At 40.4% G+C, this 21,044-nt stretch overlaps 1 protein-coding gene across 5 annotated transcripts in view; it reads left to right on the forward strand.

The window, feature by feature from the left end:
* Nucleotides 1–21,044, forward strand: part of ZRANB1 (zinc finger RANBP2-type containing 1) — a 45,594-nt gene that overhangs the window by 11,631 nt on the left and 12,919 nt on the right. For all 5 annotated transcript variants that reach the window (XM_064464357.1, XM_064464358.1, XM_064464356.1 and 2 more), the window contains 6 exons: nt 1,271–1,368; nt 2,135–2,985; nt 14,897–15,084; nt 16,687–16,840; nt 18,880–18,951; nt 19,818–20,016. In XM_064464357.1, the coding sequence (XP_064320427.1) occupies nt 2,172–2,985; nt 14,897–15,084; nt 16,687–16,840; nt 18,880–18,951; nt 19,818–20,016 (1,427 nt within the window). In that variant the 5' untranslated portion in view covers nt 1,271–1,368; nt 2,135–2,171. The remainder of the gene's footprint in view (nt 1–1,270; nt 1,369–2,134; nt 2,986–14,896; nt 15,085–16,686; nt 16,841–18,879; nt 18,952–19,817; nt 20,017–21,044) is intronic.

The following is a 21,044-nucleotide window of genomic DNA, read 5'->3' on the forward strand; positions in this document are numbered from 1 at the left end:
TTTTTGAAAAGTCTTCTTTATGAAGTTGCCTTTAGTAAAATCAAGTTGACTTTGTATCCTTGTGTATGTATTTTTCATTTATTTTATTACAGATATGGGGACCCTAGTATGGTCTTGGCTCTTTTTTTTTTTTACACGTTATGCACAGGCATGGACTTCTCTGAGCAAACGGTGTAGGGGAAGCAGTAGGAAGTCTAATTGCCTTCTCAGCACATTCCTTAGTCTGACACAGTTTTATAACATATAGGTGGGAGTGAAGTGCTCTGCAGGCTGTTCAAACAAGGAATATTAGAACTCGAGCTTTATGAGAAAGCTTTATGTGTTCCTGATTGCTCATCTGCTTTCATGCAGCATAAATTAAGGATTGCTGCTGAAAAGGATAGTCCTGCCCTCTCCTCTGTCCTGGCCATGCGATAGCCCCTCATTCATGCAGCACCTGATCTGGTGAATAGATCAGAGTCGAGCTGTTGGAAAAAACCTATGCTGCCTGCTGGAATCCACAGAAGGGCGATAGTAGCCATAAGGGTGACAAACTTTAAGTCAACATTTGCTATGCCTTGGTAGAGCGAGGTGTGTGTGAAGGTATTTCAGTGAAGAATGTACTAACTCATAAAACATTTCCTAACTGGAGAAGAGGTATAAACTAGTTTTGAGTTCGATGTGTCTAGTTTTGAATTTAATCTTGTTGTGTAACTTCTCCTTTGAATTGTTGTTTATGTTTGAGTTTTTGTTTTTGTTACACAAGAGAGTCGCAATGTGATGAATGAGGATTGTCAGTCAGTTGATATGACACATTGGTATTTTAAACAGTTTGCATGCTTAAAAATAGAACATAATTGAGTCTCATATGTTGGATGATGATTCTGTGGTAAGGGAGGAAATAGACTGTATATATTTTTCTATTTGTCCTTCATCTACCTGCCTCACCCTTTCCCTCTGTCATGCACTCTACCCAACCTGGAGGGGATCAAAACTTTTTTTCCTTCCCCATCCTAAGTTTCAGACTCCAGTAAGAGTGTTTATAGACATTTTGGTGTGAATTTGACATTGCTTAAATCTAATTCTTTTACTTCAGCAGGTTGATCACTTGTGTGGCGACTGGTTCTTTATTGGTTTATTTTAACCAGTTATATGTTAGTCTCACCAGGTCATGACTGGGTTTAAACAAGTAAATTGGGATCAGATTAGGTGTGGCATTTAATAATTAACTTTCTGGTTACTCAGGTCCAGTAGGAAACGTATAATGAGCCTGTTTTCATTTTGTTTACAGGAATAGTTATCTGCTTAGTCTCATCCTTCATATTTGACAATCTGAGGAAAAAGTCTGAGCCAGCATGAAGACAGAATCCCCTCTTCATTAGAGAAAAAGTGAGTTGGAATTAGATTGTAATCTGGATTTGTAGAATGAAAATGCTATGTTAGCTTATCAACACATACAGCTTGTGTGCGTGCTTTCAAGTGGTATTTTAACTTCGTAGCACTACTGTTATGAGTGATGTCCTATCGAGGCCTAGTCTTGGTTAAGCACACGCATAAAATTTTCAAATGTATGCGTTTTATGTAAACTCCTACGCCCTACTTTTCCGAAAGAACTGCTTACTCATTGTATAACTGCCCACCTCGTACACTCCTTCCAAATCCTGTGAGGTCTTGCAACAGACCTCACAGGATCTAGGCTCTGTGTTCCTTTTCTTGTACCGCTGTATTCATATTGAGTTTTATTTCAATAATTTAATATTTGTGACTTGTTTCTGTAACTGTATTGGTCTGGTCTCCAGTATTCTCAGTGCTTAGTGTGTGTCTGTTTTCTGAATTTGTTTTGGAAGCCTCTGTTCAAATCTAAGAAATTCTTTAAATGCAGGACTGAGTTGTTTTTTTTTTTTCATTTTTGCACAAGAAATCCTGAATTCTACATTTAAAATGCTGTTAGCTCAAGTCTTATCCTTTTCATAGTGGTTTTTCTCCCCCTAAATGTTCTAATAGTATCAAGAAAAAAAGATTGCCCATCTGCCCAGCCTGATTTTTATATTTGATGCAGTACATATCAACTGGGTTAAATCCCATTTACTTTTTTTTTTTTTGAAACAGCTCCTATGCAACCATTGCGTACTAATGATGTATTCTGATTACTTAGCTTTCTGCCTGACGCAGTTCATATCAAGAAGTGCACGATGACAGAGCGTGGAATTAAATGGGCTTGTGAGTATTGTACATATGAAAATTGGCCGTCTGCAATCAAATGTACCATGTGTCGTGCTCAGAGACCTAGTGGAACAATTATCACAGAAGATCCATTTAAAAGTGGTTCAAGTGATATTGGTAGAGACTGGGATCCTACAAGCACCGAAGGAGGGAGTAGTCCTTTGATATGTCCAGATTCTAGTGCAAGACCAAGGGTTAAATCATCTTACACTATGGAAAGTGCAAATAAATGGTCGTGCCACATGTGCACATACTTGAACTGGCCACGAGCGATCAGGTGTACTCAGTGCTTGTCTCAGCGCAGGACCAGGAGTCCCACAGAGTCTCCTCAGTCTTCAGGTTCTGGTTCAAGACCAGTCCCTTTTTCTGTTGATCCATGTGAGGAATATAATGACCGAAATAAACTAAACACAAGGGCTCAGCACTGGACTTGTTCTGTTTGTACATATGAAAACTGGGCGAAGGCCAGGAAATGTGTTGTGTGTGATCATCCCAGACCTAACAACATAGAAGCAATAGAACTGGCAGACACAGAAGAGGCTTCTTCAATCATAAATGAGCAAGACAGAGCTCGATGGAGAGGAAGCTGTAGTAGTGGTAATAGCCAAAGAAGATCTCCACCTACAACCAAACGTGAATCTGATGTGAAAATGGACTTCCAAAGAATTGAACTGGCCGGAGCTGTCGGCAGCAAGGAAGAACTTGAAGTTGACTTCAAAAAACTAAAGCAAATAAAAAATAGAATGAAAAAGACTGACTGGCTGTTTCTAAATGCTTGCATTGGTAAGTTGTTTGCTGCTACCTTATACTGTTATGCCTGTGGTTAGGTATTTTGGGAGAATGAAGAATTAAAACATGAACTTGACATTTTATTTCAAAACAGCTTTTTTTAATCTCTGCATTTTAATTTTAAAAAGTAAACCAACTGTAGAAGTTTCTGAAGCAGTGCCTGCTAAGAGAGGGTGCTGAGTTCATCCATAATCTGAACAGGGTTAGACGTGGTTCCCAACTGTGTTTGGACTTTTTTGACCTTTTGTAGAAATGGATATCCTTGTAATCAAATCCTGTTGTTCTATGTCGTTGTTGAAAGGTGGAAAAACTACAGAGCAGTGTAATGCATATAGTACTGTGAAAAATGCCATTACTAGATAATCAAAATTTCTCTTCTTTTTGCTATGGCAAGATACACTGGTAGAATCAGCAGCTGCAGCTTGGGAGTATTTGTAAACAGTGTAGAGCTTGCAACGGTACAAGATGCTCTGTCAGATGTTAAAAATAACACCAAAATATGTAGCTCCAAGAAACTGCATGTGTAATACTGACCTTGAAAGTAATAATGTTGTATTAATACAGATACTGTGTTGTAAATGTTTACAGGCTTTCTGAAAGTATTTTTGTAGTCAATTGCTTAAAAAAATTCAAATACCGGTTTTGTTTTGTATTTTAGTGCTTTCCTAAGGAAATTCTGGATAATTCTCCCAATGCTGTTAAAGAACAGAGACATGTAAGAGCAGGGTTTTCTTCAGTTATTGACCTTGTGAGTTAACTTTTGTGCTGTAACTTCCCAGAAGCAGATATCTTGTGCCCTAGCATACAAGCAGGTTAAACACTTGAAATATGCAACTATTTTTAGAGTAAAACACTTCATTTGAAACTCTGGTGCTACTAGCATGTCTCATACTGCTCCTTAATGTCTTGTGAAGTCACTTTATGGTTGTTATAGTTGAAAAACTAATTTGTGGAGCTGCTTTATTTAATATATTTGATCGGGTGTAAATGATTTGGTGGGTGTCATGCGTTTGGTTTCTCTGAGCTAATAAATATTCCAGTTTATTTTTGTGTTGCGTGAATAGTTGGATGAGCACATTTCCTTTTGAGAATAGTTAGATGCTTCAATATTTCCTGATACCTTCAGCTTCTTACATGCTAGTAGATGCAGAGTGCGTTTTCCTTCTGAAATGAAGCAATCAAAATTCTGTATGGTATTTCATAAGTTATCAAATACCCAAGATCAATTGTTGGATGTCATTCCTGTGCCTTACAAGAGTCTTATCTTGCATTCTGATAGCAGTTGTATTAAAAATTAGGGGGTTTTGTCTTCTGCTTTTTGTAAAGTGAATTTTTTTGGACTACTCCACTGTTACTTAGGATATTCCACACTTTCAGATTTAATCTGTGTGGGATTGGTTATGTTTCTACTTAAGAACATGAGTTTTACAAGTATTCAATGTTGCTTATGACTATACAATTGTACATAGAAATTACGTAAGGCAATAATGATTTGGTTCTTTTAGAATGAAAGTAGTCTGAAGGTATCTTGAAGGGAACTTGTTGAGAAAGCCAGAATGCAAATGAACAATTTCATGGATTCCCTTCTGTAACTTAAACACTTATCATACTTAAGCTCTTTTTAACTGAGAGGGGAAAAGCCAGCAACCAAAGCTGTTAATTATCAGTCCTTCATTTCAGAGTTTCATTCTGTGCATCACAGATGTCATATTTTTCCAAATATTCCTTGTAGCAGGGATAACCTTAGGAATATTGACAAAAGCTTCATGGATTCTTTTGTGGTTGTCTCTGGATGTTTTGCGGAGTGTATCTGTATTGGAAAGGTATACCAGTTTAACCAGTAATTTTAAAAGCAATAAGCCACACTTGTGCTGGTTGTTTTGTTGTCTTAGCGTGACATACTTGAAACAATTCAAGTGTCAATTGAATAATTTTGCCTGAAGCATATGTCCTTACCATTGAAATCAATTGAGCTATTGTGACTTAGTGAGTTGCTGCTTGCTGGGCAGCTGGAGTTCCTGCGAGCTTTTAGTTGAGCTGAACACTTGCCAGTCCTTAGCCAAAAGCCATTATAAAATAGTACAAGTTCATGTTAAATGTCAAGGAAGTTTGTGGAAATTGATGGAGTAAGAGTTGGTATATAGTCTGTTACCACAGTCCAGCAGACAATTGGTGGCTTGGTAGGATTTGGTCACTTCAGACTGCGCACTCAGAGCATAAGCTCAGTTGGTGTGGAGTCTATCTTAAGTGAGAGAGATGCATCAGTTTAAAGTTTTTGGATGTGCAAAGTGTAGCTTTCCCTGAAGTTAAAGATTAGAGGAGCAGGAGTAGGAGTAATTATTGGTGGACTGGTTATTTTATTTTCTCTTAGAAGATATTATCTTTCACAAGGTCCTGAGGAAAATGATGCTTTAGGACAGCTGTTTACTTGAATTGAAATTCTTTTTACTAGACTTTAAACTTAATGTCAAGTTTCATTAAAAACAAGTATCAGACTGCTTTTTTCCCCACACTTGTTCTTTTTAGCTGAAGCATGAAGATAGATGTGTATCTTGTATGGATTTAGAAAAGTACCTCTGTGTGTGTGTGTTTGTGGTTTTCTTGTTTTGTTAGAGACACCGATTAAAGCTCTACCCACCTCAGTAAATAAATACGCCATCAAGCCTTGCAAGTCTAGGCTGTACAAAATGTGATGAGTGCAGCTCTTGCACTGAATAGTTTCCTTGATGGAGGATATTCTTTCTGAATCAGAAGGATTAGTGGCATTCCCCCTTTCAAACTCTGCAAGGAAATGTACTTGAATGTTATTTTTGTTATTGACTTGGTTTTTGCAGCAGCGGATGTATCTGTCAAATGCTTCTTTCTCAAAAAGATGAGATCTTAGAACTGCTTCATTTAGTTAAGATTTATTAAAATCAAAGCAGAACATCTAGTAAGTATAGCTGTTGAGTAACTTCACTTGCTACAAATGCCAGTTTGAATTTAAATGAGAAGTTTCAAATGGCTTGTGCAAGGACACTGATGCTTTCTACTGTACTGGCCTAGTACAAGGTTAATGTAAAGTCCAAGGTGACTCTCGTTTTCTTGGGGGAGGCAGGGAAGCTAATGTATACTTAAAATAAAGACAATGGAGCTTATATGACTCATGGTGTCTGTGCCAAAGAGACTGTAAGAGGGGTTTGGTGGTCTGTGGGGCTCAGGGGATCTGATGGGTAAGAAGAGCAGTACCTGCCAATGGGGCCTAGTGGGGCTGGTTACGGCTGGCTGTGGGTTTAAGTAGTATGACCATCTTCATCCGTTTGTGAGTATAAAACCTTTCCAGCGTTCAGAGTTTGCTTGGGGCTTCCACTTCAGTACTTGCTGAAGCTTCCCCTCTCCTGGCACTTCAGGGGTGGGTTTTACAGAGGTGCTAGTGGAGTGTGGTTGCTGCAGGGCACTGCTGGGGATTCTTGGGTTGTGTCTTTAACTCCTGAACTTGAGCTGTAGCTCACAGATTAAAAGTAAACTGCATTTCTTCTCATTTCTCCTCCAATCCTGCTTATTAACTGCTGCAAGAGAGTGTGTTCTTTTCTTTCGGTTCAGGTAGGTAAGATGGCTACTACCATCATGGGCCAGACTTCTGCTGCTGGCATCGGTGGCTCCAAAACCAAGCAGACACACATTCTTCTTAGCTGTGTGAAAGAAACAACTAAGAGCATGTTTCTTAAACAAATCCAAAATATTTAGAGCAATCTGTAATGAATCTTGTTTTGCAGTACATCCTTAAAAGGACTGTTAGTTCATTCCTAGTATTCCTACATATGCATCTGCTTAGTTTTTCCTTTGTCGACCACTTTATCTCTCTTAGTCGTCCCCCCCACCCACTCTGTCCTTTTCTCTCTTCAATTTTCTGAAATAGTGCCAAATGTGTTACCCAAACATTCACAAACCCTGTGGGAAAGGAGAGTTGTTCTGTCCAGATTTTGGTATGAAGTTGGCTGGGCATTGTGCCAGGCAGCTACAGGAGAGATGGAGGCTACCTCCTGATCTGTGTCTTGCAGAGCATGTGGCCCTTCACTGACAGTGAAGGCAGTCTTCATGAAGGGGCTGATGTACCCAGGTGCCTTCACTGCCACCCAAGGTAGCTCTCCTAGGTGCTTGTTTCTGTCCTTCTCCTGGCATGTTTGCATGTTGGTATGCAATGGAGTGTGTCTGGAAACTAATCTTGCTAAAAATGAAACCTGTTAACTTGATTAGGGAATGTTTTTGTGGGGGGTGTGGTGGTTGTTTTGTTTGTTTGTTTTGCTGTTTCAGTAAACCCAGAGTCCTTCCCTCATCACATCCATGGTACAGCTGAACCTTGCTGGGGTTGTTTGTGCTGTAATAAGGGAGTGGGAAGTGCATGGGTGGGAGCAAGATGCTGGAGGTGGGGAAGGGTCGTGCCCTGTTCTTGCTGGTGTCAGTTTAGGCTAACTTGAACTGTCTGGGGAAGTCTAGCATGAATTAGTCACTGACAGGTGATTGCCTGCCATGCCGGCCTTGGCTAAATATGGCAAACAGTGCCTGTTGGGATGGCTGGGGGGGGAAGACTCTCCGGTGTGAGCTGTACAGCCTGGCCTCCTTCCCCCGTTCCTTTGTGATACTGAGGAGTATGACTTGGCATTCTTGTCTGCTGTGCCAGGTAACAATGATGTAAGCTTGCAACTTTCACCTGGATAAGAAATCTTGTATTGTTTTCTGTGTCCTATGCATACATTCTGGTGTAACTACTTCACCTTTGCGTGTGGGTATATCTTTCAGAGTAGGTAAAATGCTGTATGCCTTACTCATTGGTAGAAAATCTTTACTCCTGAAACACTTCAATTTTGGTCTCTTGGCTTCTTTTTTTTATGCTAAAAATAATTTAATAAGTGATCAAGTTAAAAATAGCTATTTAAACTTGCCTTGGAGGCACCGCTGGTTAACTTTAATATAATTTCATGATTTTCCACTGTTCGGCCTCCCTTTAGGGTGCAGTCCTGCAGGCAACCGATTGGCCTTTAATGCGACAAGGGGTGTGGATACCTCTGGCAGAGAGGAGAGGGGATAAGGACATCTTTCAGCGGTTTTTCTTACATGTGTGCTGCTTTGGCTTGTAGTGACATGTTAGAAATATACTACATGGACTATGTGGGGGTAAAAGAAGTTTGCATGGAAAAATAATAGGTGATAGTAATACTCTGGTGCATTAGATGGCTTCAAGTTTAATGTACGTGTCGTCTTGGAAGTTATTAACTTTAAGCTGATGCAAGTTGCTGAGCTTGAAGAAATTAAAAAATGGCAGTATACAGAAGGTTCTGTCTCAGGCAATCGTTACCTAGAGAGTGATCTGCTGTTCATTGTGTGCTAATACTAACCTGGGAGGTCCTGAAGGAAGAGGAGAATAAAGTGAAGGGTGTGGTTAGAGGCCCATAAAGGTTTTTCAGACAGTCCCTCTGTTTCATATTTATTGATATGTCATATTTGTTTGCAAAGGAGTACTTCCTCTAAGAGGAGAAATTCTTCTCAGTCTGAATGTTTTTGGTGCTCAGAATGCCAAAATTGAGTAGATATTGATAATAAACCTTCCTTTATGGCCACCTGATGTGCCTCTGGTGAATAGTTGGCAGAGGGTGAGGGCTGAGCTCCGGAGAATGCTGCAGCTTGTGTGGTCAAACCACAGCTCCTCAGCTCTCTGAGCAAGTAAGATTTTTAACAAGTGTCAGAATTAGGTTTTAATGTGTCAGTTGATCGGCCCCTCACTTGCTGGAAGGTCACCTTGGCACTTAAATCAATCTTAAGATCGGTCTGTAGATGAGTAAATGAGAGCACATACATGATGTAGACCACTTAGTTGTATCTGTAGGAGAAGAGAAGCAGCACAGGGCCCCATGTTTCTAATCTGCTCTATGTTACAGAGGGTTCTGTCTCTACTTCTGACTTTTAGGTTGTATAATTTGCTTGTTTGAGAAATTTGCCTTCTATAACCAAGCAGTTCAAGGAATAGTGAAGTTGATGACGATTGTCCCATGTACCACAGTGACCTCCTTAAGATGAAGTGTTTCCTTTTGTAGTCCATTCAAACAAGAGAATGTATTGTTTACAGTAGCACTGCTACCTCCTGGAATCAAAGAAATCTCGAATCTTTGGGTTGTTCTTTAGATATTTTATCTAAAGAGAGGCATCTTAACACTCTTCCATTAATTTAGCAAGAAGTTATGAATTTATTTTAGCAGGTATGCTGTTGACATTGTCTTTGGTTTTGCTTGTTTCATTTCAGCTTAATCCTGTTCAACCTTTCCAAAGACTTAAAATGCCTGCCCTGTAGTATATGCAAGGCTGCATATGTGCCTCTCGTAGAGTGATGCTTTTACAGTTTTAAGCGTTGGGAGCCTACTGCAGAATCAGCTACTGTAGGCTATGTGACCCACTGCTTCCTGCTGCTCTGCAGTTGCTCATTTGTCTCTACAGCAGCTCAGCTGAGGCATTGTTGAGGAACTTTTAACTAAACTGGCAGCAAATACGGTTGAAGTGAGAGTTACTATTGCCTGTTGTTACTTTCTTTTAGTCTCTCACTGCATATTTAAACCCTGCTGCCTTTAGGAGCTGTTGCGTCCTGACCTGCCAAGGCAGTGCTACTGCCCAGTTCTGTCTGCCCCAGCCTCCCTGCTGCCCTGTAGAAAAATGGCAGAACAGCATCGGTGTATTGGAAAGCATTTGCCTATTTCATTTGGAAGTTGTGCCAGCCAGTGTGCTCCAGAGCTATCAGAAAGATAGTGAAATAAACAAAGGCTGCTCCTATAGGATTTTCTCTGGAAAACTCTTGCATCTGGCTGCTGCCAAGGCATTGGGACTGTGCAATTAGAGCAAACAGGATTTAGTTTTCTAGATATGCTTGTAAGCTCTTGCATATTTTCCAAGTCTACTTAACTGCACTAAACCCAATAAATATTTATGTTCTAAAGAATAAACTTAATAGCACCTTAGCTGAAGTAGTAGGCTAATTATGGGCTTATTTAATATGAGCAAAGGTAGTACCTGATATTTAATAAAGATGATGGTGGTAATGGTTGTAGTAGGAAAAATGCAGGATCAGGATGGTACAAGTAGTTGTTACGGGTTGATTAATGTTTTTTAAAATTTAGTCTTTTTAAATAACCTTCTTAACCTCTGTCATGTATCTTCTCGTGCATACTGAGATTGCATATTCCTGATCTGCGCTATCTGTAAGAGTTGGGGCTCTACTAGAAGAAGAAAAGCCCTTGGCTCCCGGTGCTGTGAAAGAATATTGCAATAAGAGGAAATGCCTGAATTGCAAATGAGAACACAGTTGAACCTGTAAATGCAGAGTATTAACTTGCACTTGAATTTTCTCATGACTTGAGTGCAGAACTTGGCATTCTCTCCTGTCACTTAGGGTGTCAGGCTACCAGCGTGTGTTTGTGCATTAAGCAAAGCACAAATTGGGGGGGGGGGGGGGGGGAGGTGCCTCCCCCAGACCAGCGTCTTCAGTTGCAATAATACCAAACTAAGGTTTCTGGAGCCCACTTAAAAGAAAAGCTGTTCTTGCTGTGGATCAGGAGTAGGCATTTTGTCGTAAGGATCTGTTTGCATTTGTGTAGCTCTTGTAGCTAATGAGAGCTGTGCCCTCGCAAGAGGCCTAGCTGCTGGAGCCCTGACGGGCACTGTGCGAACAATCTTCAGGCAAATGCCACTCTTCCTTTGACATTTTAACAGTCTGAGGAATGCAGTGGGTGTCAGTGGGGAATAATCCAACTGGCACGGCACTGTATCGGAACACTATTCAAGGGCTGCTTGTGTAACTAATCAGCCACTTGTGTGTTATGAAATATAGTGAATTGTAACATCGGTAAATATTTCTGTAATATTTCTTGTAAATAGTGTTTTGTTAAGCTTTATTTAAATAGACTTAATGAATTGGAGGCTCTCATTCATCTGACAGAAATCAAAGCCATTGTAGGAATGTGCCTCCTATTGTTAATAAAGGCATATTAAGACCTCATTTTGGAGTGGTGAATCTGAATTTAGGAATTGCAGGCGGTTCTTAGGAATGTTGCATGTAGGCAAGTTTACCCCATAGTTGTGGGGCAAGATTTTTGTTTTCTGGTTCAGATTTCTGGCAATTTGCCTGTTATTGCTATATTTTTGCTCAGTGTTCGCTGCAGCCTTGGATTGTACTGACTGGCACTGTAAACAGGCTGGCACCTGACGCGCCGCCAGGAATTCTCCCTGTTCTTTTGAAGCAGCTCAAATGGAGTAGGTGTTTAGTAGAAGGAGTAAAGAGGAATTTGGACTTTTCTTGCTGTGGCTAAGAGGGACCAAAGAGGTTTGTAATGACCATAGAGCGTAGGCCCTGTTAGTGATGCTCTGGGTACCTGGGTCATGGTATTTCGGTGCAGGTTAGTACCAGACGTTAGAGCATGCAGCAGGTTTGCAAGAGAAAGCTTGTTATAAGGAAATAAACTTGTAATGGGCTCTGTGCAAAAAATTATGCAGAATGAGCTCTATATAGTTTGATTTTTGTGTATCATGTTTATCTATTGAGGCTCAGTTACAAAATGGTTGGTGCATGCAGAAGCGAGTTTGTCTGGACTAGACCTAAAAATTTCCCGAAGCTTTTTTTTCTTCCCTCCCCACCCAACAGTCACTTGGCTGTTTGAGTTAAGGAATAGAGGATGGCCAGATGTGATGCATGCAGATGGTCACATCGCCATCCCTCCATGAGCTCTAACTGTGCAAGTCTGATGTGTCATTTAGCACACCCTCACTGCTCCTCACTTTTAGATAAAGTATTGCCAACCCTATACCCAAACCACATTTAAAACATCAAGTTTTTCAAATAATGCTTAGAAAGCTTATAGAGTTTGCCTGTTTTTCATGCATGTCTTGATCTTTAGCTTGAACTTCGTCAGTGAGGTTTAGAAACGTACTTTTAAAATGACAGCGTATGTGACAATTTCAGTCATTAATTCTAGGACATGGGGCTTTTAGGAATGTCAAGTATTGCAAGACGTGGGAATAAACTGCAAGAACTGGCAGTGCTGCGAACAGCACATGTCACTGATTTGGATCCTCATTGCAGCTTGTAGTAGTTAGTGCTTGAAGGCATTGCCAGACCTCACATGACTGCCTCTCAGCATCAGTCTTAGACCTCAGTTGTTGCTGAGGCTTGCTTAAGAGTGGGATGGTAATGAGTTGCCTTAGCAGCTGAGGGTGGGTCCTTAAAAGAGTAACGACAAATATGAATTGACCCGGCACTGACTTGAGGCTGTACTGCACGGTGTGTACTTGACAGGCTGGCTGACTGGGACTGTTACAATGATTTGGGTCTGATTGTCGTTGAAAGATCATTTTGGGGATGTTTGTTTTGAATTTTGAAATTAGTTTGGGGTATTTGGATTGTCAGAGTGGCTACCTACCAGGCTTTGGGTGGTCTTTGGTATGTTTGTCATTGGGTGGTGCAGTGGAAGGTACAGACATGGTAACTGGGGTCTTTCCCCTGTCAGTGGAAGCGGTTAAAATATAAAAGGGTATGAAGTGGCAAAGCTGTAGCATGACTTGTTTTAAGAGGGTGTGTCATGAGCAATTGTCTGACTTTGAGATGTATGTGTACACACATGTACACAAAACCCCCCGAAACTCCAGCAAGTCATTTTAGTGCATTTGGATGGAGTGATGTATCACAAGTGGCCTTGGTGTTGCCTTGTCAGTGACACAAATGCAACTACATGGAAATAAAATGCTACACTTGGCATTCTTGTTATGGGTACAGCATATATTGACGAAACTGTACCTTTTGCCTCAGTGTGTTTTAGTTCCACCCAGAAGTGGAAATGTTGCAACAGGAGCACACCTACGTTGGTCACACATCCCATATTGCATTCCTTTGATGCGTGTTTTGGAATATCTTGAAAATCAATGAATTTTCAGAGTTCGTTTCCCTTCACTGAAGTAGCTTTTCTCCATCAGTAGCAGCTCCTTTCTTAAAAAGAAAACATTTTTTCATCAGCAAAGTTCTAACTCTTATGGAACAAGAACTAAAGTTGGACAGACACAACTCTTGTCTAACTAGTTCTTGAATTCATCTGGTCTTACGCAGAATGAGACATCAGTGTTGGAGTGGAATGGGAATGTCTTCCTGTACAGGCAGACCAGAAACATGCATCAGAAGACTAAGAAATTGTTGTCCTGTGTTGTTTTTATTCTGCCCTGTCCTGTTAAGGCTTTTGAGTCCTTGATGAATGAGTAAGATGTTGTATGACTTAAATTTGCAGTTGAGTTTGTATTCTGGAACTTCTCTGCTTTAGACGACTGTTGAAATGAATAATTAACTTATCTGTAGAGGCGTACTAAGCAGAGCTGATAACTTTGTAGAGAAATGTCTTGCACTGATAATCCATTACCCCCTGCGTTTTTTCTGAAAGCTTTATAATCTCTGTATTAAAAATGATAGACTTTTTGGCTGAGCTAAGAATGCTTTCCTAAATCCTGGATTAACCACCAGCAACCTAGTGGTTAGTGTGCTTCTCTTGCAGTAGTCAGTTCAGTTTGTGTTGGGATTTCTGGTTTTGGTGGGGTTTTTTTGATTGTTTGGGGTTTTTGGGGTGATGTGGTTTTGGTTTGGGGTTTTCTCTGTGTGTGTGTGGTTTGGTTTGGGTGGTTTTTGGTTTTGGGTTTTTTTTTGTCTGCCGTTTGAATCTTAGTCCTGAATCAGAGTGAGTGCACTGGTTGGGACTTACCTCTTTCCCTTCTGACCACTTTTTGAGTCTTGGTGAGCAAATTGAGTGAAGGACAGATTTGAGTCTCAATTTCCAGCCTCATGGCCTCTGCTCAGCTGCTGACTCTTAGGAGTTGGCAAGGAGGTTTAGCTACAGAAAATAGGGGAGAGGGTTTTCTCATTTCTGTCATCTGTGCTCTTACTCTTCTCAAGCTGCTGCAAATAGGGCTGCTTCTCAACAGCAAATTAAGTGTTCTATTTAATTCTCTATAAAAGATGGCTTTTAAGATCACTTTTCTGTTTCTCAATTCAGCATTACACAGTTCTCTTATGAAATATATATCTAAAATAGAATCTTTATATTTGAAGAAATTTCTAAAGTCTTATATGGAGCCGATACTGTTAATGCCACCACATCTTGTTGATGGTGTGTTCTGATAATGCCACTAAGGAAAGCATTCAGCATGTATGGCTTTGATATGAAGCATGGTACAGAAGTTAGTGATTCCCAGGGACTCTAGAAGACATTAGGGTGTTTCGTCCCCTGCCCCCATCTGGCTTTAGAAAGTACACACAGTGTGTGCATGTAATCTCTCTTTAATTCAGTTTTAATAGAGTACCCTGAATGATGACTGTGTAAATGCAATTAGTAGCAGAGATGGTGAGCTGAAGAGAAACTTTGCTCGGTACCCTCTTCCAACACTGTTTGAAACTATCTGGAAAAACAAACAACTTGTTATTCCAAAAAACTTCCAATAGATCTATTTCTTAGATCCAGTAGTTTGTTTTTAAGATAAGTTGAAGGATATAATAATCAAACTAATCTCTGTACTATGAATGAATGTCCCTCAGTACTGCTGATCAAATGAAACGCTAGTGAGTATGTTATGCTTGGGTCTTCAGCATCACTTCATAGCTGGCTTTTGATCTGCCGTATCTTCCAACTAGTTTGGATAGTGGAAATCATCTAGGAGGTGAGGTAAATGTAAATATTTTGTAGTCTTCTGTATAAAAAACAAATTAAAAATCTGCCTGTTTCCTGGTATGCAGTGGATCTTCATATATTAGATCTGTATCAGAATAGATAGAGGTAAACTGTGTTAAGTAAGGTGGTTTGATACAGAGTGGCTCACTCACTAGCTAAAATGAATTGTATGTTTTTCCCTTCAGGAGTTGTAGAAGGTGATTTAGCTGCTGTTGAAGCTTACAAGTCATCAGGAGGAGATATTGCCCGCCAGCTTACCGCAGATGAAGTACGCCTGCTAAATCGCCCTTCTGCTTTTGACGTTGGGTACACGCTTGTACATCTGGCGATACGCTTTCAGAGACAAGATATGCTAGCAATTTTGCTTACGGAGGTGAGTTACTTTGGCCCTTGCATAGATTGAATAGGAACCTTATGTAACTGTACCATTGTTTGCAGCCAGTGACGTGTAACTTCATTTGCTAGAAGATAGAGGCTAATATTATTGGAATACATGAGTTGCTGCTTTGTGCCTTTGTTGATGTTTCTACTTAAGAAACGAGCTTACTTAAGACTGTACGTATGTGGTGAGCTTGAGGATGCTCAGTTTTCTCCTTAATGAACAGTCTTGGCACACGTTCTGACCTTACTGGCGGTGGAAGCGAGCTATTGTGAGGCTTCCTGTGCTTTGGGTGGGGGGGAGGAAATGCCCTGAAAGCAAAACACTGAGATCAATGAGAGCATAGATTTTTTCTGAGTTTTGTTAATGAATAAGTCTACCTGGTCTTTCTTCCCTGGTTTTCCTGGGAGCTTTTCTAGAGAAAGGCAAATTCCTTGCTTTGCAAAATAGCTGCATTTTTCTCATTCTTTGCCCATTTTATAGACTGGTTGGTACTTCCAAGTGGTCTCCTTGCTTTTATATGTTCAATTTCCTTGTATATTTTTGCATGGCCCACCTTGTTTCTGGTGTCTTTGCCCTTCTCCTCCTAGGCCCGTAAGTAATTCTGTTCTTTTTTTGCCTGTTTTCTTCATCTCAGACTTCTGTTTCCTCACCTGATCAGAGCCGATTTTTATTCTGCCTCCTTCCCTCTTTTGATGCTTAATGCAGTTCTGAAAGTGTGCGTGCCTGAGAAGCGCGTAACGATGCGGAATGCGTAGGTTTAAGTAGTTAAAAAAGAGAAGATGAAGCAAGACAAATGTAGCTAAAGCCTTGAGAAGAGTACATATTTACATATGGCTAATATCAGTAGTTTTGTGCTGCATACAGAGCTGCCTGGGTGGATGGAGTTACACATTTAAAGACAAGTTAATTGGCTAAAATACTGCCTTACAGATTTTTCTGTTTTGTTTTGTTTCAGTTTCTAGAAATACTTACTCAACATGCCATTTGGGAAAGTGCTTAGTGGTGTTTGAGCCACAGTGATACTTTCCTTTGCTAGGATATTAAGTAGTGAAAATGTGTGTCTTAAAGGTGGTTGTTTTTTTTTTTTAATGTATCCAGTGTCATCCCAGTGTCACTTGCCCTGTGTCATTGAATGAGTTCCTGCTGCCAGTGATGATTAGAGTCTGGAGAAATTTAAGTACCTTACCTTAACAGGTTTTGGGAAGATTCTTTGTAGGAAACTATCTTGTGCTGTGGTAATGAAGTTCTTTGTTAAATTGTAGACTGGGCTTATGCGTAAGATTTGAGGTGTATTTCCTATTGTTATCTAGCTCTTACCTATTTTTTTGCTTTCCTTTTCCTGCCGGAATTGATCACCTGTTAATTCACTTCTTTGATTTAAAGGGGTTTTTAACCAGCTTTATGTTACCAGCTGCAAGACAAATAAGATGTTAATTCATTGGGAGTCACTAAACATTTAATCTTTCAGGGTATCAGTGTTTATACTTCTGTTGCATTACTTGCTAACGAAATACTGTCTGCTGGTGGCTATCACTCCTAGGTCTTTGTATTTAACTAGAAATAATATTGAGTGCAGTAACTGTTACGTTACAGGTATCGCAACATGCAGCGAAGTGCATTCCTGCCATGGTGTGTCCAGAGGTCACAGAACAAATCCGTCGTGAAATTGCTGCATCTCTTCATCAACGAAAGGGAGACTTTGCTTGCTATTTTCTGACTGACCTTGTAACATTTACGTTACCTGCAGGTAATTGCAAAATTCTTCATACTGATAGAAGGGATTTTATTGTCACCTAGTTATTTATTAAGTTTTAATAGCATATATCAGATCTAGTGGTTGAATTTGCTTATTAATATTCAGTTTTTGCACACTTCAACCCATATGTTGTTCCTGTGAGGTGAACTTCTGTTGCCCTCTTTAGACATGAGGAAATTGAAGAAAAGTGGTGTATTCTAAGGAAAGGCTATGTTTAAAGTTAAGATTGGAGCCCAGATGTTTCTGGGCTCTAATACGACTTTTCACATAGCTATGTTAGCTTTCAGTCCTTTCCGTTAAGGCCCAGAGCTGTTTTTTGTGCTTGTACCTGGTTATAGCAATAGCACTTTCTGAATACCTTTGAGGTACTCCATGATCAAGAGAACATTTGTCTATTAACAAAAAGCTATTAGAGTACTTCCAATGTTCGGTAGCTGTTTCCTTTAGTACAGTTCCATCTCACCTCTGGTAGCATTTCTGTTAATCAGCAGATCCGTTTGTCTTTTTTATAAAGCAGTAGTATTGTAAAAATTCTATTTGGAACCTCTTTGGTTGAGTGTTACCTCATCTCCTCCTCTTCAAAAAGTCTGGATAGTATTTACCACATAGTCTACAACTGTCTGGGGTGCTGGATTCAGTCCTAATCTGTGGGTCACGTCTGAGAGGCAGACGGCATGGGTGTACAAAGTGCCTAGGGACTAACGCTTCGTTGCTGTTTGGGGGAGAGAAGGGAAGGAGGGGCAACAGAATGATGTCATAACACACAGGAGAAATGTTGCTCTCACCAGAACTGAGGACTTTGCTCAGTATTTTCGAGAGTGACGTGTTAAACCACTGTGCAGCTTTTGACACAGGTAGTAGGCATTAAATAATTAAGGAATAAGTATGTTCAAAAGCTTCTGTACATCAAGAGTGTTGGTGTGTTTCCACTTCCAACACGCTTAGTCAGCTGAACATCTTTTGTAGCTAACAGTTAGCAGTTGATCTCAAGGCAGCATTTCCAAGGACAGTGGCATAAATCACACAATCATACTCGGATATTACCTATACAATGTAGTTTAGGAACCAGTTTCCACTCAGTCTTAGAGCCCAGTCGTTATCCTCTAGACTGCCTGAAGGGATACTAGATGTTTCTGTTTAACACTCTGATTTTTACCCCCTTATTAAGCTTCACAATTGTGCTGAAGCTGACAAAGTTTCTCTAGTTCCTGATCTGCCCAGCAACCCTTTACTACTCTTCCTGTATTGAAATGTAGGCCATGAGCAAATCTTGAAGGTGTAGCAGATGTTTGAGTTTTAGAACATGTTTATTTTACATGATACAGGAGTTACAAGAGTTTTCCCCATTACACAGTTTTCTGGCTGTTGTTGTCGTTTTTTAATAACGGTAGATCGTTGCAGATTCCATCTGTAAAGAGAATCCAGTCAAACTTGGAACAGTTGTCAGTAGTGCCATTTCCCGTGTCATAGCTCAATAGTTTTCCCAATTCTTGTTTTCTGGCTTGCAAACCGTGGCCTGCAGACCATTGGGGTTTCCTGAACTATTTTGTTGAAGTCTGCATGAAGTGACTGAGAAAGTGGGTGTTCTGTACAAGAAGTCTCTTGGGAAATTGTACCTGTCCATCGGGGGAGACTGGGGAGGGAAACTCATTCAGATGGGTGGAAAACTACTGCTTAGGATTGAAGCTGTCCTAAATAGAGTAGGGTTGAATATACTTCCCCCCGCTCCCCCAAGTGATTCTCTACTTTACTTTCTCCTTCAGAGACATCCATTCTTACCCTACGTGAGCTGTGACGATCCTTTCTGCATAAAAGGCGTGACAGTCACTCTGAGGTAGAGCACAACGACATAGATATGTATGAAGCCTATGGTCACAAATAAGATCTGAAAATAATAGCAGCTCTTCAGAGGAGACATTAGGGATGATAGGGCAAAAGCTGTTGCGTACGTTCTCCTGAGCATCAGCTGGTAACGTGTCTCTTTTACAGTAACATTAAGAGACTTTTGCATTTGCTTTCTGTTTTTCCAGATATTGAAGACTTACCACCCACAGTCCAAGAAAAGTTATTTGATGAAGTGCTTGATAGAGATGTTCAGAAAGGTAAATGAATCACAGAACGGTTTGGGTTGGAAGGGACCTTTAGAGGACATCCAGTGCCATCCCTGCCATGGGCAGGGACATCTTCCACCAGATCAGGTTGCTCGGACCCCTGTCAGCCTGACCTTGAACGTTTCCAGTGATGGGGCATCTGCCACCTCTCTGGGCAACCTGGGCCAGTGCTTCACCACCCTCATTGTAAAAATTTCTTCCTTGTATCTAGTCTGAATCTACCCTCTTTTAGTTGCAAACCATCACCCCTTGTCCTGTTGCAACAGGCCCTGCTAAAAAGTCTGCCCCTTGGTCCCCTGAGAGTGGCTAGAATCTCTCCTTGCTTTTCATTAGGGAATATTTCTGTATTTAAAAAAAGTGCATGGGTGTATATATGTGGCTTTGTTGCCTGAATTTGTTTTAAATATAGATTTCATGCTTTCAAGTTAATCATCAGTTTGGAATTGTTTTACATTTACAATCTATTTATGAGCCAGAGAGAATGGAGACTATAGAAATTATGCTTGTAATATATCTTTGAATTTTAAAGATTTTTAAAGCTTTACAGTTTGAAGTCACAAGCTCTTTAAAGAAAACGGAACAAATCTTTCCGCTTCAGTAACAATTCTCAAACAAATGATGTGATGCTTTGTTTAAGGCTATGGTTTGTTCTGTTTTTTTTCTTCTTTTCTCGGCAGTATTTTGTCCAAGGAATGCCTTTGGCCGTTGTGGTTCACCATTTTCGTAGTATGAGGGAAAAATTAGTTTTATTCATGTAAATGGGTAAACTGTTGAGATTATGCCATTACTGTGCTGTTAAGATTCTCTGAGACTTCAGATGAATATAGGTTTTAAAAGAGGCTATTGTCATGTTGCAGAGCTAGAAGAGGAATCTCCCATTATTAACTGGTCACTGGAACTGGGTACGCGCTTGGACAGCAGATTATATGCACTTTGGAATCGGACTGCAGGGGACTGCCTGCTTGATTCAGTACTACAAGCCACTTGGGGCATTTATGACAAGGACTCAGTGCTGCGGAAAGCTCTTCACGACAGTTTACATGACTGCTCGCATTGGTAAGTGAAGTTTTTATGCCAGCTTTGCAGATAGCTTTCCACGTAGCTTAGCAGTTGATAGTAGTGTAGATCAGAAAGAAGCACAACCGCCGCTCCCCGATTTACTACATGAATCATGCTGTGACTCAACATCTCCGAGGCACACAATCCACAGTAATCTAGATCTAGCGCATTTTAAATGCAAGCACTGGAAACTTGGATGTCCTGAACTCAGTGACAGTATGTGATACTCAGCAAGTAGCATTGAAAACAGTGAAATATTTTATGCCGTCAAGAGTGTGCTAACCATAGTTAGGACTGGAATTTACTTGCAGGGTAAATCATGCACATGCCATGCCGTGCTGCTGGTGGTGGAAGCTTTGCAGAAGATTGTTGACAGAAGATAGCCTTTTATTCCTGTATAAACTTTTCGGCATTTTCATTCCATCAGCTTAGTTACAGCTTTATTCGGTACTGCTCTTTTTGTTCCTGTTCTGTCTGCTAAAATAATGGCAGTAAAGCAGAGTGGTGGCATTTAACTAGCGCTGTCATTTGGTCATAGAATTAATTTTTCATTCTGTAAAACAACTTCTGTTGTTTTACACCGGCAACTTTCTTTAGTCCAGTACTGTGGTTGCCTCTGCTGGAGGAAAAATTCTTATGGCTGGACCCTCAGCGGTGACCACTAGCCCTCGAGTGTGTAATGGGACTAAGGGAAGAGCTTGATAAAGACTAATAACATAAGACACAGGCGATTAGATTTCTGATGTTGTTGTAGTCAAGGGCAAGAGAAACACTATCAGCAGCCCTGCTAGAGAAGGAGCCTGACCCCTTGCTCCGTGTGCTGTACAGGAAGTCAATAACAAAGGTTAATTTTAGGCGTACGTACAAGCAGCTTTTGTTGATTACTGTCCCCAGCTGCCTGAATTTTGGAGAAAACTCCCCAAATTAGCATCCAGAGCTGGGTTCAATAAAGTGGTGCATCAGCAACAATTCTCTCAAGAACCTGTCTCCGAATGGATCTGTCACTGCTTTAGGGTTGTTTATAA

This window comes from Phalacrocorax carbo, chromosome 12 (assembly GCF_963921805.1).
Source record: "Phalacrocorax carbo chromosome 12, bPhaCar2.1, whole genome shotgun sequence".
NCBI lineage: Eukaryota > Metazoa > Chordata > Aves > Suliformes > Phalacrocoracidae > Phalacrocorax > Phalacrocorax carbo.